Source organism: Meriones unguiculatus, chromosome 12 (genome assembly GCF_030254825.1).
Source record: "Meriones unguiculatus strain TT.TT164.6M chromosome 12, Bangor_MerUng_6.1, whole genome shotgun sequence".
Taxonomy (NCBI): Eukaryota; Metazoa; Chordata; class Mammalia; order Rodentia; family Muridae; genus Meriones; species Meriones unguiculatus.
Window position 1 is genome coordinate 12472931 of NC_083360.1, and position 16061 is coordinate 12488991.

Here is a 16061-nt window from a genome sequence, read left to right on the forward strand (position 1 = left end):
CATATGGCACCTTGGGAAAGGTAGAAGAGACAGGGGCAGGAAAAATAGATTGGTACTGGAGGCTAGGGTTGGGGAAGCACCTTTTGGAAGTGGTGAGATGTCTTACAGTTATGTCTTTAGTGGAAGTGGTTTTAAAGCTATGTATGTGTTTCAAAATTCAGAGATGTGAACATTTGTAAAGTGGACACTTGAAGTTTCACCATGTATAAATTGTACTTGGCCAAACCAGACAACAAGCTTTTACACCGTAGGAATAAAACTATAGTTTTATGCTCTCACGAAAGCTGTCTCTGTTATAGACTGTTATGGCTAAGAGAAGACAATCTTTTAGAGAAACCTTATTCATACAACCAAAATCCTCAGGTGATTAGTTTGTGCTTGTGGGGTTAGAGGACACTTTCAGGAGTTGTTCTCACCTTCCATGTGAGTTCCAGAGATTGAACTCGAGTGGTCAGGTTTGCACATCCTGCTAAGCCATGCCACTGGTCCTCTGCTAGGTTCATTATATCTATTCTTTGATGCAGTTTTCATCAACTTCATGTGGTAGGAATTGTCTCCATTTTGCATGTAAAATTGTGATCTGGGAAAACATACTAGCCCAAGGACTGGCTAGCCTTTTGCAAGTCTCAGAATGCTGGTGAAGTCCTAGTCTGGGTGCTGCTCAGGCCCCTGTGTATTCTGTCTTACCATTGTCCTCTAATACTTCAGTTACCCAGACAGCACTGAGGGAGTGATTGATCCCATCATGTGAGCCATAAAGATGATGATTGATCCCTGATTGTCCCATTCTATCTAGTAGAGGTACTTAAAAAACCCTAGAAGCTCTCAAATGCACTGATTGTATTTACAATTCTTTGTATAGAATTTATTTAGGACAATAGAATGGAGTAATTTTCAGACTACTAGAAGGCTGGTCTGAGAACTCTGACATTGCATGTAAATAAAATTGTTCTTTAATGTTTTCACCCAGTAGGTCTTCCTGCAGAAAATGTTGATGCCCTCCATAACCACAATTGTGTATATGTAGCATAAACATTGTTTCGTTTTGTTGATTTGGTGTAGAAATGTAGTCTTTTTTTTTTTTTTTTTTTTTTTTTGTCAAAGTGGACTTCTCTCTGCTGTGAACATTTCATCATGGTAGTTTATTGGTTCAGCTGTGGAGAAGCTGAGGCAAAGCTATTTTGTGCCAGCCAGAGCTATTTATAAACCATCACTGAGAGTGCCTTTTTATGTTATTGCTGTTATACGTGCTAAAAAAAGGAGTGTTAAAGGAAAACTTCGGATTTCTTTTTATTCTGTGCCCTTATTCCCCACAATGGTATTTTTAGAGGTTATTTCTTCCAGCTATACCTCTTCAAAAAAGGCTTTACCTTTGTCATAGTAGAGGCAGACAAGAACTCAGCTTGAAGCCATGCCTTTTCTCAAGCCGTGCTTTTTGAAGGGTGAAAGGATCAGAGAGAATGGAACTTTGTGTGTGAATTGAGCTTCTTTGCCCTTAGCCCCTTCCTGATCAGTGCATCTGCCTTATAGTGGGGAGGAATGACCAGGAGTTGACCGGAAGAGGCCTTGAAGAAAAGAGGTTAGAATACAAGACACTGTTTCTCCGAGTTTCCTTATGCAAAAAGAAAGATCAGCCTTAGAAGTTTGTCCTTGCCTTTTGCCTTGTTTCCAGAGAAGCCCATTATTCTGCCCAGCTCTCCTTAGAGAAGAATGCTTTGCTGAACAGCGTGGCAGACTGCCATTTATTGTTGCAAGTATCTGGACAAGCACGGAAGTAGTAGAGTATGGTAGAGTAGCTGTTGTGAGCTGAAACTTTGAGGACAAAACATGTTCCAGGAGAGCACCAGATTTGTAACATCAGTGTCTTGTAGCAGAGCCAAATTCTGAAGCAGTGGTACATTTGTGCCCTAAAAGTGGAATTCTTGAATCTCTTGCAGATGTCTGATTTGGGGCTTGGAAATGGGACTTCTGCAGCTGTAAGGCAGTGTTTTTGCCACTGAGGCAAGCCTTACTGAGTCTGTGGAGATTCTTGGTGCCAGCCACGGTAGAGCCCCCAATGTTTAGTGCCGTTTTCCTCAGCTGTAGACATCTGTGTGTGTGGGTATGTAGCCATGCCATTGCCCGTTTGCCCATTCCTTGGCTCCTTATGGAGACAGCTGTGGATTCCCATTTTCTGCGCATGCCATCACAGGAAGCAGCGTGTTTCACAGACAGAGCCCAAGACCTCCTCTGGGCAGCTTGGTGATGGACACATATCAGGATTCTGTCGAGGGATAGTATACATGTTGGACCATTTTGCAATCCAGAGGCCTTACAAAAGATAGTGCTTAATATAATTCGGCTCCTTTTTTATTAACATCATGAACTATTGTGTAAGGTTTTGTGATTTTATTCTAGAAATGTAGCTGACATTAGCATTCAGGTATATGGTTCAGTTTATCTGTAATGAAAGTCTTCTAAAATGAAGTTAAATACAGCACAAAGGACATAGAAAATCAATATTATTTCATTTCTTGTAAGTAAGATCTTTTTACACACATTTGCTTGGGCTGCTTATAAATTTCTCCCGTTACAGAGTATTTTATAATAAATGTCAGTTATAGATTTAACTGTAGCGGAAAACAGTACAAGTTCTATAGCACCATCATGCATCAGGTGGAAACTGCTTAGCTAAGTGTTAGTATAGGATAGCCATACACTTTCCTGAAAGACGCTCTTAAAGTGTGGTGATAGTAATAGGACGTTTTGTCCTGTACTGCATGGACCACTGTACAGTTCAATATTGTACTTGGAGGTAGTAGTTTACCTATTACAGCCTCTGCACTCAGGAAAGATACTGTAGCTATTTTCTATTGAATGAACTTCATTTGAAAATAAGTTTTAAAAATTGAGTTATGTTAACACTAATGATACATGGGATTTAGTTTCCTTGCGATTATCTTTATAATATAAAGACTTCTTTCCTGATGTTGTTCACAGTTAAAGCTGAGTTCTGGCTAGGGATGGGGACTTGTACCTGTAACCCCAGCATTCAGAAGAGCAGGACAGTCTAGGCTATGTGGTGCGACCAGGTCTCAATAAGTCTCAGCCTCTGGATTTTGCTGGCGTTAGCCAGTGATTGATCGATCACTGCTTAAAGTGACTTACTAATGGAGTAGGCTTGAACACGCACAAATTCACTTTTTTAATAACTGTGTATGCATGGTCACATTTACAGGTGCCCTTTAGGGCTGTTACTGAGGAAACATTTCTTCTCCAGAAAACAAAACAAACAAGAACAAAACAAAACAAAACCCCAGCTCAGGTACAAATTAACTACTCATTAGTTCCATTCTACAGACATGACAGCCACACTAGAGAGAAGGTTGTTTAAAATTGGGCTTCAGCACTGAAGTACATAACTGAAGAACTTTGTTTCTTTAATATATGCTTAATGATAAGTGAAAGGCAAAGGTGATCTCCTTGTTGCTATGGGGACATAGGGATCTATAAAGGGTATTTCCTGCTTATCAGATTTATTCCTGCTAATGAGAGTTGGAAGTGTTAGACCTACTGATGAAAGTTAGGGTTTTAGTAAATGGTACAGATAATGAAATATTAGCATCTCATACCTGTATGGAAATAGGGGCTGTGTTTTCTAAAAATGCAGAGCATTTAAAATTAGCAACCTGTGTACTTTGTAGTAGATGAAAATACACACACAAAACCCAGGAATTCCACTTTTAGAAACTTAAGCAAAATGAGATTTTTGAATTGCTCTAATTGCCATAACATTCTTGGTATACTTACTTCTATTTGGTTTTTACATGTTCTACTTTTTGAAGGAGTATACAATATTGGTTTGGGATGATCCAGGAAAATCTTTAGATAAAATGTCCAAGAAAAGATCCTTTTTCACATAACTTTTTCCATTCTATTTCTGAAAATGACCATAGTTGTCTTAAATATTTCTCAAAAAAATGTATTCAAATTATGTTTTAGTTTAATGAAATTATGAATTTTATAGGAAATGATGTAAGTAGAAACTTAAGTAGAATACTGATCCTTCAATACTGGGCAGAATATTTTTGGTTGTATATACAATTGTTGCTGTTATCAAACAAACGTTGCTTGCAGATAGGGATATATTTTGAGATACAGGCAAGTACTGAATGATAAGAAATATACTTGGAAAAGTAGTCAATTGAAAATATTAGTTGCTAGATGAGTTACTGCTCTACGTGGCTCTGAAAATGTAGGCGCTGTTGAATGTAAGCCCAAAGGATAGAAAGACTTGAAAATAGGGTCTGAAGAGATGTTCTTCCAGGGGATGTGGGTTTGATTCCCAGTATCCATGTGGGGTCTCCCAGTTTTACTTTTAGGGAATCCTACACTCTCTTCTGGCCTCCACAGGTACCAAGCACACAGACATACATACAGGCAAACACCCATATGTAACATTTAAAAAATATTTGACAATAATTTATGTTTTCAGTAGCTCATGATCATGATTTTATGTGTTTTATGTATATATTACACACACATATATATTTATGACAAGAGGAAGTCTTACTACAACTAATAGATGTCAGTTGTGATTTTTTTTTTACTCTTTGGTTATAAAAAGAACTAATTTAGTGAATATTTCATGATTCTGGCATGCTAAGAATTGTTCTTATAAAATATCTCAAAATTTAAAAATGATTTTTAGTTTAATGTTTTAAGTGAGAATATAAAATACATATTGTTGTCATGGGTTGAAGCCTTTGTAGCTGTAAGAAAACTGGTAATTTCATAAAACTGTACAGCATTCTCTCTCCTCCCTTAGTCTTTATCTTTAACCAGATAGAGTTGCTCGTCTGTGGACCTGAAAAGATGCTCTGAGAGAGCGACCATAGGGAGGAAGCAGAAGCGGCTTTTGTGGCCTTTGAACTTGGAAGTGTCATTTCCTCTTTAGATATTATGCGTGACCATGGGTGGAGGTCAGTGAAGGTAGACTAAGCTAACTGCAGGTCCACTTGGGCAGGTTTATTTTATACCTTTTCAGAAGAAAATAACTTAACTCAAATAGCTACTAACTCAGTTATGCTACCATGTCTCTTATGTGTGACATTGTAGCCTTAGAAACATTTTTTACATTTTCTGCTATTGGAAAAATAGAACACGTTTTGGTTTTAGTTATAGTAGTCTTTGGATTGAGTTAAGAGAATTGTTAATTTTAGCTGTTTAGCCTTAAACAGAGTAGATTTGGGCCAGGAGATTAATGTTGAGAAATGGAGCACTTACCTTGCACACACACATGCTGACTGGTTTGACCTGGGGATACACACATGCACACACATGGCCGTGCACATTTTCAACTACCTCTTACTGTATAACTTGCATACTAAATGGATCCATTGTAGCTTTGAAGAGATTTTTTTTTAGAAGTTACAGGAGGAAGTCGCCTGAGAAGGACAGGAACTAATTATTGTGTAAAGAACCATTCTGTCCTCTGCAGAAGAGTGCAGAGGACAGAGGAGTTGGAGGTGAAGTGTGTTATGCTGGTCTTGTGTCCAGAAGTGGATGGCTAGTTGGGTAGAATGCTTGCTCTTGCCAGGTGTGTCAGTACATACTTATAATCCCAGCTCCTTGGGAAGCCGCGACTGGAGGATCAAAAGCTTATCTCTAGCCTGGGCAACTTAACAACATGCTGCCCTTCTAATCAAAATAATTCTGAAGTGTGAACTTGGGAATTTCTGCAGAGATGAGGTATATGATAGCCCAAGAGCAGTCGCAAGTGGGCTGGCTTTCCTCCAACTTCTGCTCTCTGCAGTGGTTCTGAATCGCACTGTATTATGACCTGGATGACATGGTAAATAGCATACACTTTATCCCAGTCAGATTTTGCATTAAGGTTGAATTTTTATTTATTTGACTTTTAAATGTGATATTTTGTTATTTCAGGAAATGTTTGTCTATTTATCTATCCAACTAAAGAAGTTGGCAGAGACCCATAAAGAAAGACTACTGGAGACACCTCATAACCCCATATCCTTAGGTAATTTTTTTCCTTAATAGAAAAATATTTCTGAGATATTCTTAGGAGGAAGTTGTCATTTACAGAAACAGTGAACTTGTTTTAATTGTGCTGTTATTTCTAAATCTATCTCAGTATAAACTGGTAACTAGAAGTTTACTTAATCATTAGAAATGTGTTAATGTTTCTCCAGGTAAAACCTATCCACTGAGGGAATGAGAACGATAGTAAATATAATGAATATGTTGATAGTAATTGAGGGCTTGCTTCTTATAATGACAATTTTCTTAGTTAAGAGGGCACCAGCATCGCGTTTTTAGTGTCTTTGCTTATTTCCCTCAGCTTCTGCATGTTAGGAAGAGCTGTATTGTGAATTGATTTGCTAATACAAGGACCAGGATTTTGTCATATAGTTAGGGTACTGCTCAGTGGTTAAGAATGCTTGCTGCTCTTCCGGAGGATGTGAGTTTAGTTTCCAGCTCTGACAAGGTCAGCTTACAACTGCTTTCAACTGCTTTTAACTCAAGCTCTGAGGAATCTAACCCCCTCTTCTGGCTCCTGAGGCACCTAAACATACATGCACATGCCCACAAACAAGTACATAAATAAAAAGCTTTTTTAAAAAGTGAATAATTGAGCCAGGTGGTGGTGGCACATGTCTTTAATACCAGATGCAGGCCTTGAGTTCCAGGACACCTAGGGATACACAGAGAAGCTGTGAGTCAAAAACCAAAACTGTGAATAATTGACTTTTACATACCTAAGTAACTTAAAAAACTTCATAATTAATTTGTGAATATGTAGAATATGTTTTATATTTCTCATTCAGTTGAGGAAAATGAATCATAACTGAAGCCTTTTAAAGGAGGCAATCATGGAGAACCACGTGGGTACCAACACCTAATACAAAGCCTCTAAATCTTTGCCCACATAGCAGGTCATGTTTTGTAGTTGGGATAGCAGTTCTTCCGTGTTTTAGTTGCCAGTCCCTTTTCCCTCTCTCTTAGATTCTTATGCAAAATTGCTTAAGACTAGTTGAGATAATGTTTGTTACGTGTGTAGTATGCCAAGCCAATCTTCAGGAAATGATGGCTATGGCGGTGGTGGAGTGCCAAGGGTGCTGTTTGCCACATGGTCTCAGAATGGGCTTACGTCTGAGTGTGCAGAGGTTAAGCTTGATTTTACTGCACTGAGAGAAAAGACTCCATAACCTCATTGCTTACGTTCTTCCAACTCGGTTAAATTCAGTTAGCCCCTCCATTGAAAACATCATTATTTCATGTATTTAGCTGGAAAATTAACTTTCTAAAAGGGAGGTAGGGGATTGTGTCCATGGTTGTAAACATGTTTGCTCAAAATTATGTTTGTCGATATGGAAATAACACTTGCTATAATTTATCAAGTACAGTAAAGTGCTTTTGTGCCATGGAGCAGTGAAGGAAAGTAGTTTCCTTATGATTATTTGTCTTGAGTGGTTTTTGTAATCCAAAAGCTGATTGAATTTCTTTTTTTTATCCTAGCTATGACACTTGAGACACTAGATGGACACCAAGACAAAACTGTCACTCAGCTTGGCTCGATGCTTTTTATCAGACAGGTTTCTGGAGCCAGGTGAGTAGATTGAAGAAATGAGTTTGCTTTCAGTGTCACTGTATGTGTCCGCCCCTTAGCCAGCAGGGACAGGGTAGCTTTTGTGACCTGTTTTATTTTCATTCTATGGTTTTTCTCATGGCTTTTTCAGGACTTCTCTAATTTTATGACTTCCAAGCGCTACTTCTACTTCCTAAACTCTTTTTTTTTTTAACATTTTTTTTTTTTCTTCTCAATGCAGTTTATTCAGGAACCTTGAACAATCTTCTGACCCTGGGGAAAGCCAGCCCACAACTTAAATAGCCTCTGGGTAGCCAACCCCAGTGTGCTTCCTAAACTCTTAAGATGTTGAAAGTTCAAATGGCAGGTGCTACTTATGACCATGCCACCAAGTGAAAGCCCAGCTTGCAAAAGAGTGTTCTCTAAGACAACGAGGCTGTCGTTTGTCCTCAGTACCCACTGGGATTTGGTGCTTAGCTTTGCCTTCTTTAGTCCTTCTTGCCCTTTGCTGTCCTGTATAATGATTTGGTGAGATAAATTATTCTTTTGTCTGTCTCTTTTACCCAGCCCATTGCCACATAATGACTTTCAAGTTTTATTCCAATAAGATTGCCTGTGTTGGCTTTTCTTAAAAATAAAAAGTTTAATCAAGGACTTCCTATCAGTAGTCTTTCAGTATATACTGAGATGTGCCTGAGAATTCTCTGTAGTCAAAGAACAATAAGGTAACAAACCTGTAAGGCTGTTAATGCCCCATCTCTGGACTCCGGGATCAAAATGCAGGAAGACAGGAGGCTGGTTTTAGGACCTCTCTGGATGGATTGTTGCTGCTGCTGCTGCAGTTTCAGGGATGGAACCTAGGGCCCGAGGCAAGGTGGTTAAGCACCTGACCATGGCTGCGTTCCCAATTCTTTATTTTCAGACAAGGCCTCACCAGCTATCCAGGCTGGACTTTTAACTCACTGTATGGTCCAGTCAGGCCTAGAACTTGCAGCCTCCTGTCTCATCCTCCCCCATAGGCCCAGCTTCTGTGTAGGTTTCTTAGATGATCTTCGGTATGTCACATTCCGATAGTAAAATATGTCATATTTACTACCAATTTCAAGTTGAAATGTTGCTAAGGAAATACTGTTTTCTAATTGTTCTAGTTCAGTTTCTTTTTTGTGTGTGATTAAAGCACTCTGACCAAAAGCAAATTAGGAAGGGAAGTATTTCTTTGCCTTATACTCCAGGTCATAGTCCATCATTGAGGGAAGTCAGGGTGGCAATTCAGGCAGGAACTGAAGTAGAAACCACTGAGGAAAAAACTTACTGGCTAGTTCATTCACTTATGTTCAGCTAGCTTTCTTAAACAGTCTAGGACCACCTGCCAAGAAATAGTAATACTGTCCACAGTGGTCTAGGTCCACCTGTATCAATTAACAATCATGATAATGTTCTGAAGATAAGCCCAGAGGCCAATCTGATCTGAGGTTCCATCTTCCAGTTGACTTTAGGTTGTGTTAGATTGACAATAAAAACTAGCCAAAACACTAAACTCAGAGATTTATGCCATTCTTGACCAAGTATTATCGTACTTTCTGCTCATATGTACATGGCATCAAAATCAGCTATTTTACATTAGAGAAAAACAATATATCTTATTCTAAATGCTTTTCATTATATACATCTCTCTGAAAACATTTACTCTGAGTAGCTGTCTTAGTCAGTATTCTATTGCTGTGAAGAGACATCATGACCATGGCAGTTCTTACAAGGGAAAGCATTTAATTTGGGCTTGCTTGTAGTTTCAGAGATTTAGTCCATTTTCATCATAGAGGAGAGCATGGCAAGAAGCAGGCAGACATGATGTTGAGAAGTAGCTGAGAATTCAGCATTGTAAACTTCAGGCAGCAGAAAGGGAGAGAGAGCCATTGGTCCTGGTTTGTGCTTCTGAAATCTGCAGATTTCATGATTTCCTTGTTTTTAATTGCTGAGTAGTATTCCATTGTGTAAATGTACCGCAATTTCTATATCCATTCCTCCGTTGAGGGGCATCTGGGTTGTTTCCAGGTTCTGGCTATTATAAATAAAGCTTCTACGAACATGGTTGAGCAAATGTCCTTGTGTACTTGAGCATCTTTTGGATATATGCCTAGGAGTGGTATACTGGATCTTGAGGAAGCGCTATTCCTAATTATCTGAGAAAGCCCCAGGTTGATTTCCAGAGTGGTTGTATAAGTTTACATTCCCATCAGCAATGGGATCTTCTGGCACCTGCATTCTTAGTGCTAGGATTAAAGTTGTGCACCACCATGACCAGCCTATAGTTGGTTTCTTAAAAAGTGAAAAATTAGAAATCTCCTTGTGTCTAAGGATGCCATGGAAGTCGGCCTAGTGCATATGCTGTTGGTGGCTATTGCTATCAGCTGGTCACCACCCACTGAAGCAGTTACATAGTTCCTAAAATCCGCTGTGAGTCCTTTCATTGAGCTGTGCTGGTTGTATGACTGAAGTTTTCATTTGGTGAGGTGACAGTAAACCAAAGCGTTTTGGCTGACTCAGTTGAAGTCAGATTCTAGATTTGGCACAAAACTAAATTTCTTATTACTTCTTTGAAGAAGATGTAAAGATGAGCTTCTTGCTCTCTATTACAGAAGCTGAGTAATTGCTCATCACTAGGCAGGATTTTGCAATTGTATTTTACAGTTTCATTTTAAGCTGACAGTTTGTTTGCACAGGCCACGATTTATGCCTGTTTCTTAGCTTCTTAATCGGTGACTGTATGGCTTAGTGAGACAGGTGTCTTGTTTCTGGGTGGCTCCTATTAACCTCACCAGACACGTCAGGTTGATAAATCTTTTTCTTTCAGGGCTGTGCCTCTTGGGAGTGTGCAAACTGTGAGTGGCTACACTTTCCGAGGCTTCATGACCCACACAGATAATTACCCCTGTCCTTACCTCAATGCAGCAGCAGCCATAGGGATGAAGACACAGGATGTGGACTTGTTCATAAAGAGACTTGACAAGTGCTTAACCACAGTAAGAAAAGAAAAAAATAAAGCAAGGGGTATGTGTGAAGTAGAGGCTGACAAGAAAGCTGAAGATGGCGTTGAAGAGGTGACTAGAAAACGAGGTAACGTGGAGGACAACATGGACCAGCACTCTTCTTCATGACACAGTTTAAATGATGCAAAGCTTTTGAATTGAGAGTTTTATAAGAAATATTCTGACTGGTCTGAGGGTAGCCATTGGTGATTGTTTTTGTTATCCTTAGAATGCCTTGGTCTTTATGATTTTTACAGATTATAACATACAGTTGCAGTGATCATTTTCTGATTGTTATATTAGTTAAGCAACACAATCCAGATGATTATTACTAATATAAACTGTAAAGATACATGTAATTCTTACTGAAATACAGAGTGCTTCTTCTTAGCTATTCTCCAGCATTCAAAGATTTCTTTGGTTTCTGATCACAGAGAATTGAGAAAGATCTGTTTCTAATGCTGCTAAATACTAGATGTTTGTTTAGCTGTCGCTGTGCCCATAGAAGGGACATTTCCCAAAGAAGCAGAGCCAAGACACAAGCTTAAGAGCAGGTCTTTTCAACTGGAGTGGCTTGGTTGTATATAAGCGACATGTAAAGACTCAAAGAGGGTGCTAGTGACAGTAAATTGCAGAAACTGGCAGTTCTGCTCAATATCTTACCTGCTGCCTAACACAAGGTTTCCACAAAAGAATTCTCCAATCCAGAATGTCAGTAGTTTAAAGAAGGGAGCTCCTCAGTAAAGAAGAGTTTCCGAATTGCCTTATATAGCAGCTTGGCCATAGTGATGCCTGACATTGCTATTCATGATGGGCTTCATGGAGGTCAGTGGTCCCATGAAATGCTGCACCTAGTGATGTGATGGATAGCTTGGTTTGTTTAAGTGCGTCATGCTGTTCACATATCTATAAAATCAGATAATTATACATTTTTAGACCATATTTTAGTGACATGACTGCAAAAATAAAAAAGATAGCTCCGAATGTTATCAAGTCTACTTCAAAGAGACTTGAATGACTATTATAAATTGTTTTATGTGGTACCTTCTTATTTTTCTATTTGGGCAACTGAAAACTTTATTCTACATACTATCTTCCCTCTAAGCAGCTTTTGTGAACTGACTGGTTCACTCAGGTACTGTGCATAGCCACCCTCAGGACTAGTTAATATGCCTGGTTTTGAACATGTTCTTGCTAAGGAAGTCAAAATGATGCAGTGCTGCAAACCATTGTGTTTACTTTCTGTGTGTGTGTGTGTGTGTGTGTGTGTGTGTGTGTGAATGACTCTGAAATTCTGGGCCCAGGTGTGTGTGTGTGTGTGTGTGTGTGTGTGTGTGTGTGTGTGTGTGTGTGTGAATGACTCTGAAATTCTGGGCCCAGGAGCTCTAACAGTGATTTTTGTTGTAATGTGTGTGTGTGTGTGTATATATATATAGTTTATTTGTGTATATATTGTTTGTTTACTTGTAATATACACATATGATAACAAATAAACAAACAAACTAGATGAGGGGATTAGTGAGGCCTCTTGGAGACAACACCATGCCAAAGCTATGTTTCTCAGACCTGCTTTGTGGCCTGTCATTCCAGCCAAGACATACTCACAGGGAAAAGGGTTCATAGAGAAATCATTTGAGGAAATGCCTTTATAAATTTGCTCGTGGTATATTAAATGCTGCAGGAGGATCCTTTTTAGTAAAGATTGGCCTGCTTTTCCAAAGAGGAGGCCATTCTCTGAAGTGAAACTCTCACTGACTTCTCCTCGAACGTATTCTCCCCACGGAATGGGCTGGATGTGCTGACCTCTTTTCAGTGAAGTAGGTGGCTAACAAATGAAAACAGCAGCAGTGAGAAACAGTGATGGTTTCTATCTCTTGTGTTGGTTTGAGCTGTGTGGAAAGGAAGGGGTGTTCTTCCTTGTGTGTGACCTTGGAGGGTTGGTAAAGGTGAGATCAAGCAGATGCTGTTGGAGTGTGTAAGCTGGGCAGTGTGAGCTACTGGTGCACATGCCTGTCAAGGCTGAGTATAGCTAGGTGATTCCTAACTGCACTCGCTCTGCCTTTGGGAGCCGGACACTACAGTGGCTCTTAGGTAGCTACAGTGACTCGTCACATGGGAGTAAATTTTGAATTGAAAGTCTGTGCTCTTTTCTGTGTGGATTTGGGACTGCTCTGTAGACCAGAAGAAGCCCCAGAAGCCCCGTCTCCGAGGAGCCCACAAGCGTCAGATGATGCCGCCAATGGAAGTGCTGGCAGTGCAGCTTCCTACGCATCAGGCCAAAATGATTTTCTAGAACAAGTGATCTATATTGTGCGATCATCATTTGCTTAAGAAAGGCCAGAGTCCAGGAACTGAAGATGCTTCCTCATCTGCCGAGTATCAGCAGTTCTTGGGCTTCAGCTGCTGAATAGATAATAATTGTAATTGAAGGTAAATCACATGAACCCACATGTGAATGATAGATTTGGTATGACATTTTATTCCTGGTGCATACAAGCCACTGCAATTTGGGTTATTAACCCTTTCCTTTTTAATTCCAATTCTGTTCCTCCTGGCTTCAAGGTTGACCTAAGGTCATAAAACTCAGTTTTTTAAAAGGATAAAATAGTTCTTTGTCATCAGGCTTGCCTTCTCCCCAACCCTGTAAAATTTACTTAATTCCCTCTCATGCTGACATACACGTGCTAAAAGAACTGTACCTCTTTGCTGAAGCACTTTGGTCTGTTTCATTATTTGCCTCTGTTACTCTCAGGCTGTGTTGTGGAAGACACATTCCAGGCATTGCCTAAGACACTGCTATTGTGTTTGTGGCACAACTCCTCTTATTAATAAGGCCATAAGGTAGAAATTTGGAGATTGGTTTTTTAAAAGTCACTGGGCTGGAGTAGTCTGCCTAGAGAAGAAAACTGAGTCATGGAATGTGTGTTCACTAATGCATCTTACTCACACGGCAGGGAAAATGTTAAGTTGACCCAGGTCTCTGCTGATGTGTCCTCACTGTCAGGGAAATATGTGACAGCAGCCTTGTGATCCAGCGTGAACTGTGAATCTTCCTATTGGCTTATGGTGATAGTTGAATAAGTTATACAAGAGGAGTTATGTAATGCAGTTCTGTTCCGCCTATAGGCCCTTGGTGTACAAACGGTAAATTGAAATACGATTTAAATGAATTTTTTTCTACTGTCTTGATCCAGCAAATAATTATTCACTGATTCTCTTTCTTTAACCTCAGGACAGAAGAACGGTCACTGAGGCCCTAGCTATAGAATATGTTTATGCCAATAGCGTCTGTAGGTGTTAGTGGAGTTTATGCAAATGCATTTGTGTTTTAAACTGGTAATAATATTGAATATGTGACCTCATCCTGACAAATTCAGTTTTGAGTCTTTTCACTGAAGTAGGCAACCAACAATTGAAACCACAGCAGTGAAAAACAATGATCGATCTCATTCATACTGTTCTCAGAGGAAAATTTAAAATAACATACACATTTGGTACATATAAAAATTAAATTTGCTTTGCCTCATAATCTTAAGATGCACTGATTTCTGCCAAGTATTTATATACACCAAAGTTGGTTAATTTCAGAAATTTCATAGCTTCTGAATAATTTGATAAGAACCAATTGGCCACGCTAGTAACAGAAGTGTGTGTATGTGTGCATATGCGTGTGTGTGTGCTTTTGTGTGGGTGGAGGTGGGGATCTTCAGACAGACTTGCTTGTCTCTGTTGCTTCTGCTCTCTGGCCAGCCTTAGTCTGCAGGTCTGACTTACTGCCTCCTTTATGCCTTACATTTTACTTTTATTTTAGCCTCATGGTCTGTGTGCCAAAAGGTGATGGTTTTACAGATAATGAATATTAACTTATTACCAGATAATATTAACAGTTCAAGCTAAGGCCTTAGACACAGCCAGGTTGTGTTAAATCCAGTGGTGCAAATAAGAGCTTTTGGGAAAAGGTAAAAGAAGACTAAGTTTAACTGTAACTGAGGGGGATTTGATCAACTTGCTCACCTGTATATTACTAAAAGGGATAAAGACTTCCAGAAATACTTTTGGTATAGAATGTTTAAAGATAAAAACAAATTGTATAATTTATTACATGAAATAAATTTTTAATAAATCATTGACAGTACCTTATATTATTCTATTGAATCACTACTACAGATAAAATCAAAGTAACCTATAACCTACCCTAAATTCTTACACTCTTTATTTTCAGCATTAGTATCAGCTTGCCCAGAAGTCAACAAGAAAAGTCCAACTTGGGATGGGATCATGTCTCAAGGTCATTGACTGTAGAAGGTACTTAAGACTATTTAATCATTTTTAAAAGAAACACTCAAGGGTCAATAAGATGGCCCAGTGGGAAAAGGCACTAGCTAGCCAGCCTTACACACCCAGTGACACACATGACGGAAAGACTCTTGCAACTTGTCCTCTGTACACACACATGCACACACACTACACAATATTGTGCATAAAAACTAATAGATTTTAAAAACTGTCATTTGAAAGTGAGAGATTCCTGTCAACTTCCCATTTTATTGTTGACCTGTGCTTTTTAAAATTAGGCACTTGCCATTAATTGGGGGTTCAAGCCTTCTTGTTACTTCCCTGTGAACTCATGATACATCTCCGAATTGTGGTCTCATCAGATATAGAATGGAGACTACCCTAAGCACTGAGTGGATAATAAATGCAAATAATATTCATAAATGTTTTAGGGCCTGAAACAGTGTGAACTGTAAGTAGCAACAATAAGCGTACAATAAGCGTGAAGCTATATTGTATTACATTGTGCTAGATTTAAATGAAAATGTATTCTGAGATGACTATTGGTGAATTCTTCCCATTTTGTAGTGAAAATTCCAAAAACAAATTTGATGTGCTTTTTCTTTTGTGTGTGTGTGTGTGTGTGTGTGTGTGTGTGTGTGTGTGTCTTTATATTTTGGCTTTTTAGTGAGTTTCCTTTGTTTTTGCAGTAACATTTGAGAACTAAATATATGAAGGTGTATTGACTAATTTTGCATCTGAGGTTATAGATTATAGCTTAAGAGAGATGTCCAGAGCAAGTTCATGTCGCAGTGGCTTCTGCAGGGATAGGTTATCCCACCGTTGGTTTTGGTATGAGCAGCAGGTTTAAAAGCATGACTTGTGTAACGCAGGCAGCCTGTTTCTGTATGACTCCACTGTGAAAGGCCATGCTCCTACATGTACATCTGTAACAGGCCTTCCTGAACCTGACTCTAGTGCACACCTTTTGGTTGTATAGCAGTCCTTTTAAGACAATTCTTGGATCTTTCTCCTCAAAATGTGCTCACCCTCAGCCTTTCCTCAGTTATTCACACTTCTCCCACTGTGAGGCCAAGAGTCTTGGAGCCTTGACTATTTCACATTCTATATTTACATCAAGAAGTCATATAAAGCTGGGCATGGTCATGTAC

At 39.2% G+C, this 16061-nt stretch overlaps 1 protein-coding gene across 3 annotated transcripts in view; it reads left to right on the forward strand.

Annotated features, from left to right (window-relative positions):
* Positions 1-14740, forward strand: part of Sepsecs (Sep (O-phosphoserine) tRNA:Sec (selenocysteine) tRNA synthase) — a 30900-nt gene extending 16160 nt beyond the window's left edge. For 2 of the 3 annotated variants that reach the window (XM_021657745.2, XM_021657746.2), the window contains exons 9-11: positions 5926-6019; positions 7519-7609; positions 10440-14740. In XM_021657745.2, coding sequence (XP_021513420.1) covers positions 5926-6019; positions 7519-7609; positions 10440-10743 — 489 coding nt within the window. In that variant the 3' untranslated portion in view covers positions 10744-14740. Of the gene's footprint in view, positions 1-5925; positions 6020-7518; positions 7610-7829; positions 9687-10439 lie in introns of those variants that run through there. The other variant, XM_060365317.1, reaches the window with a different exon arrangement.
* Positions 14741-16061: the final 1321 nt, after the last annotated feature.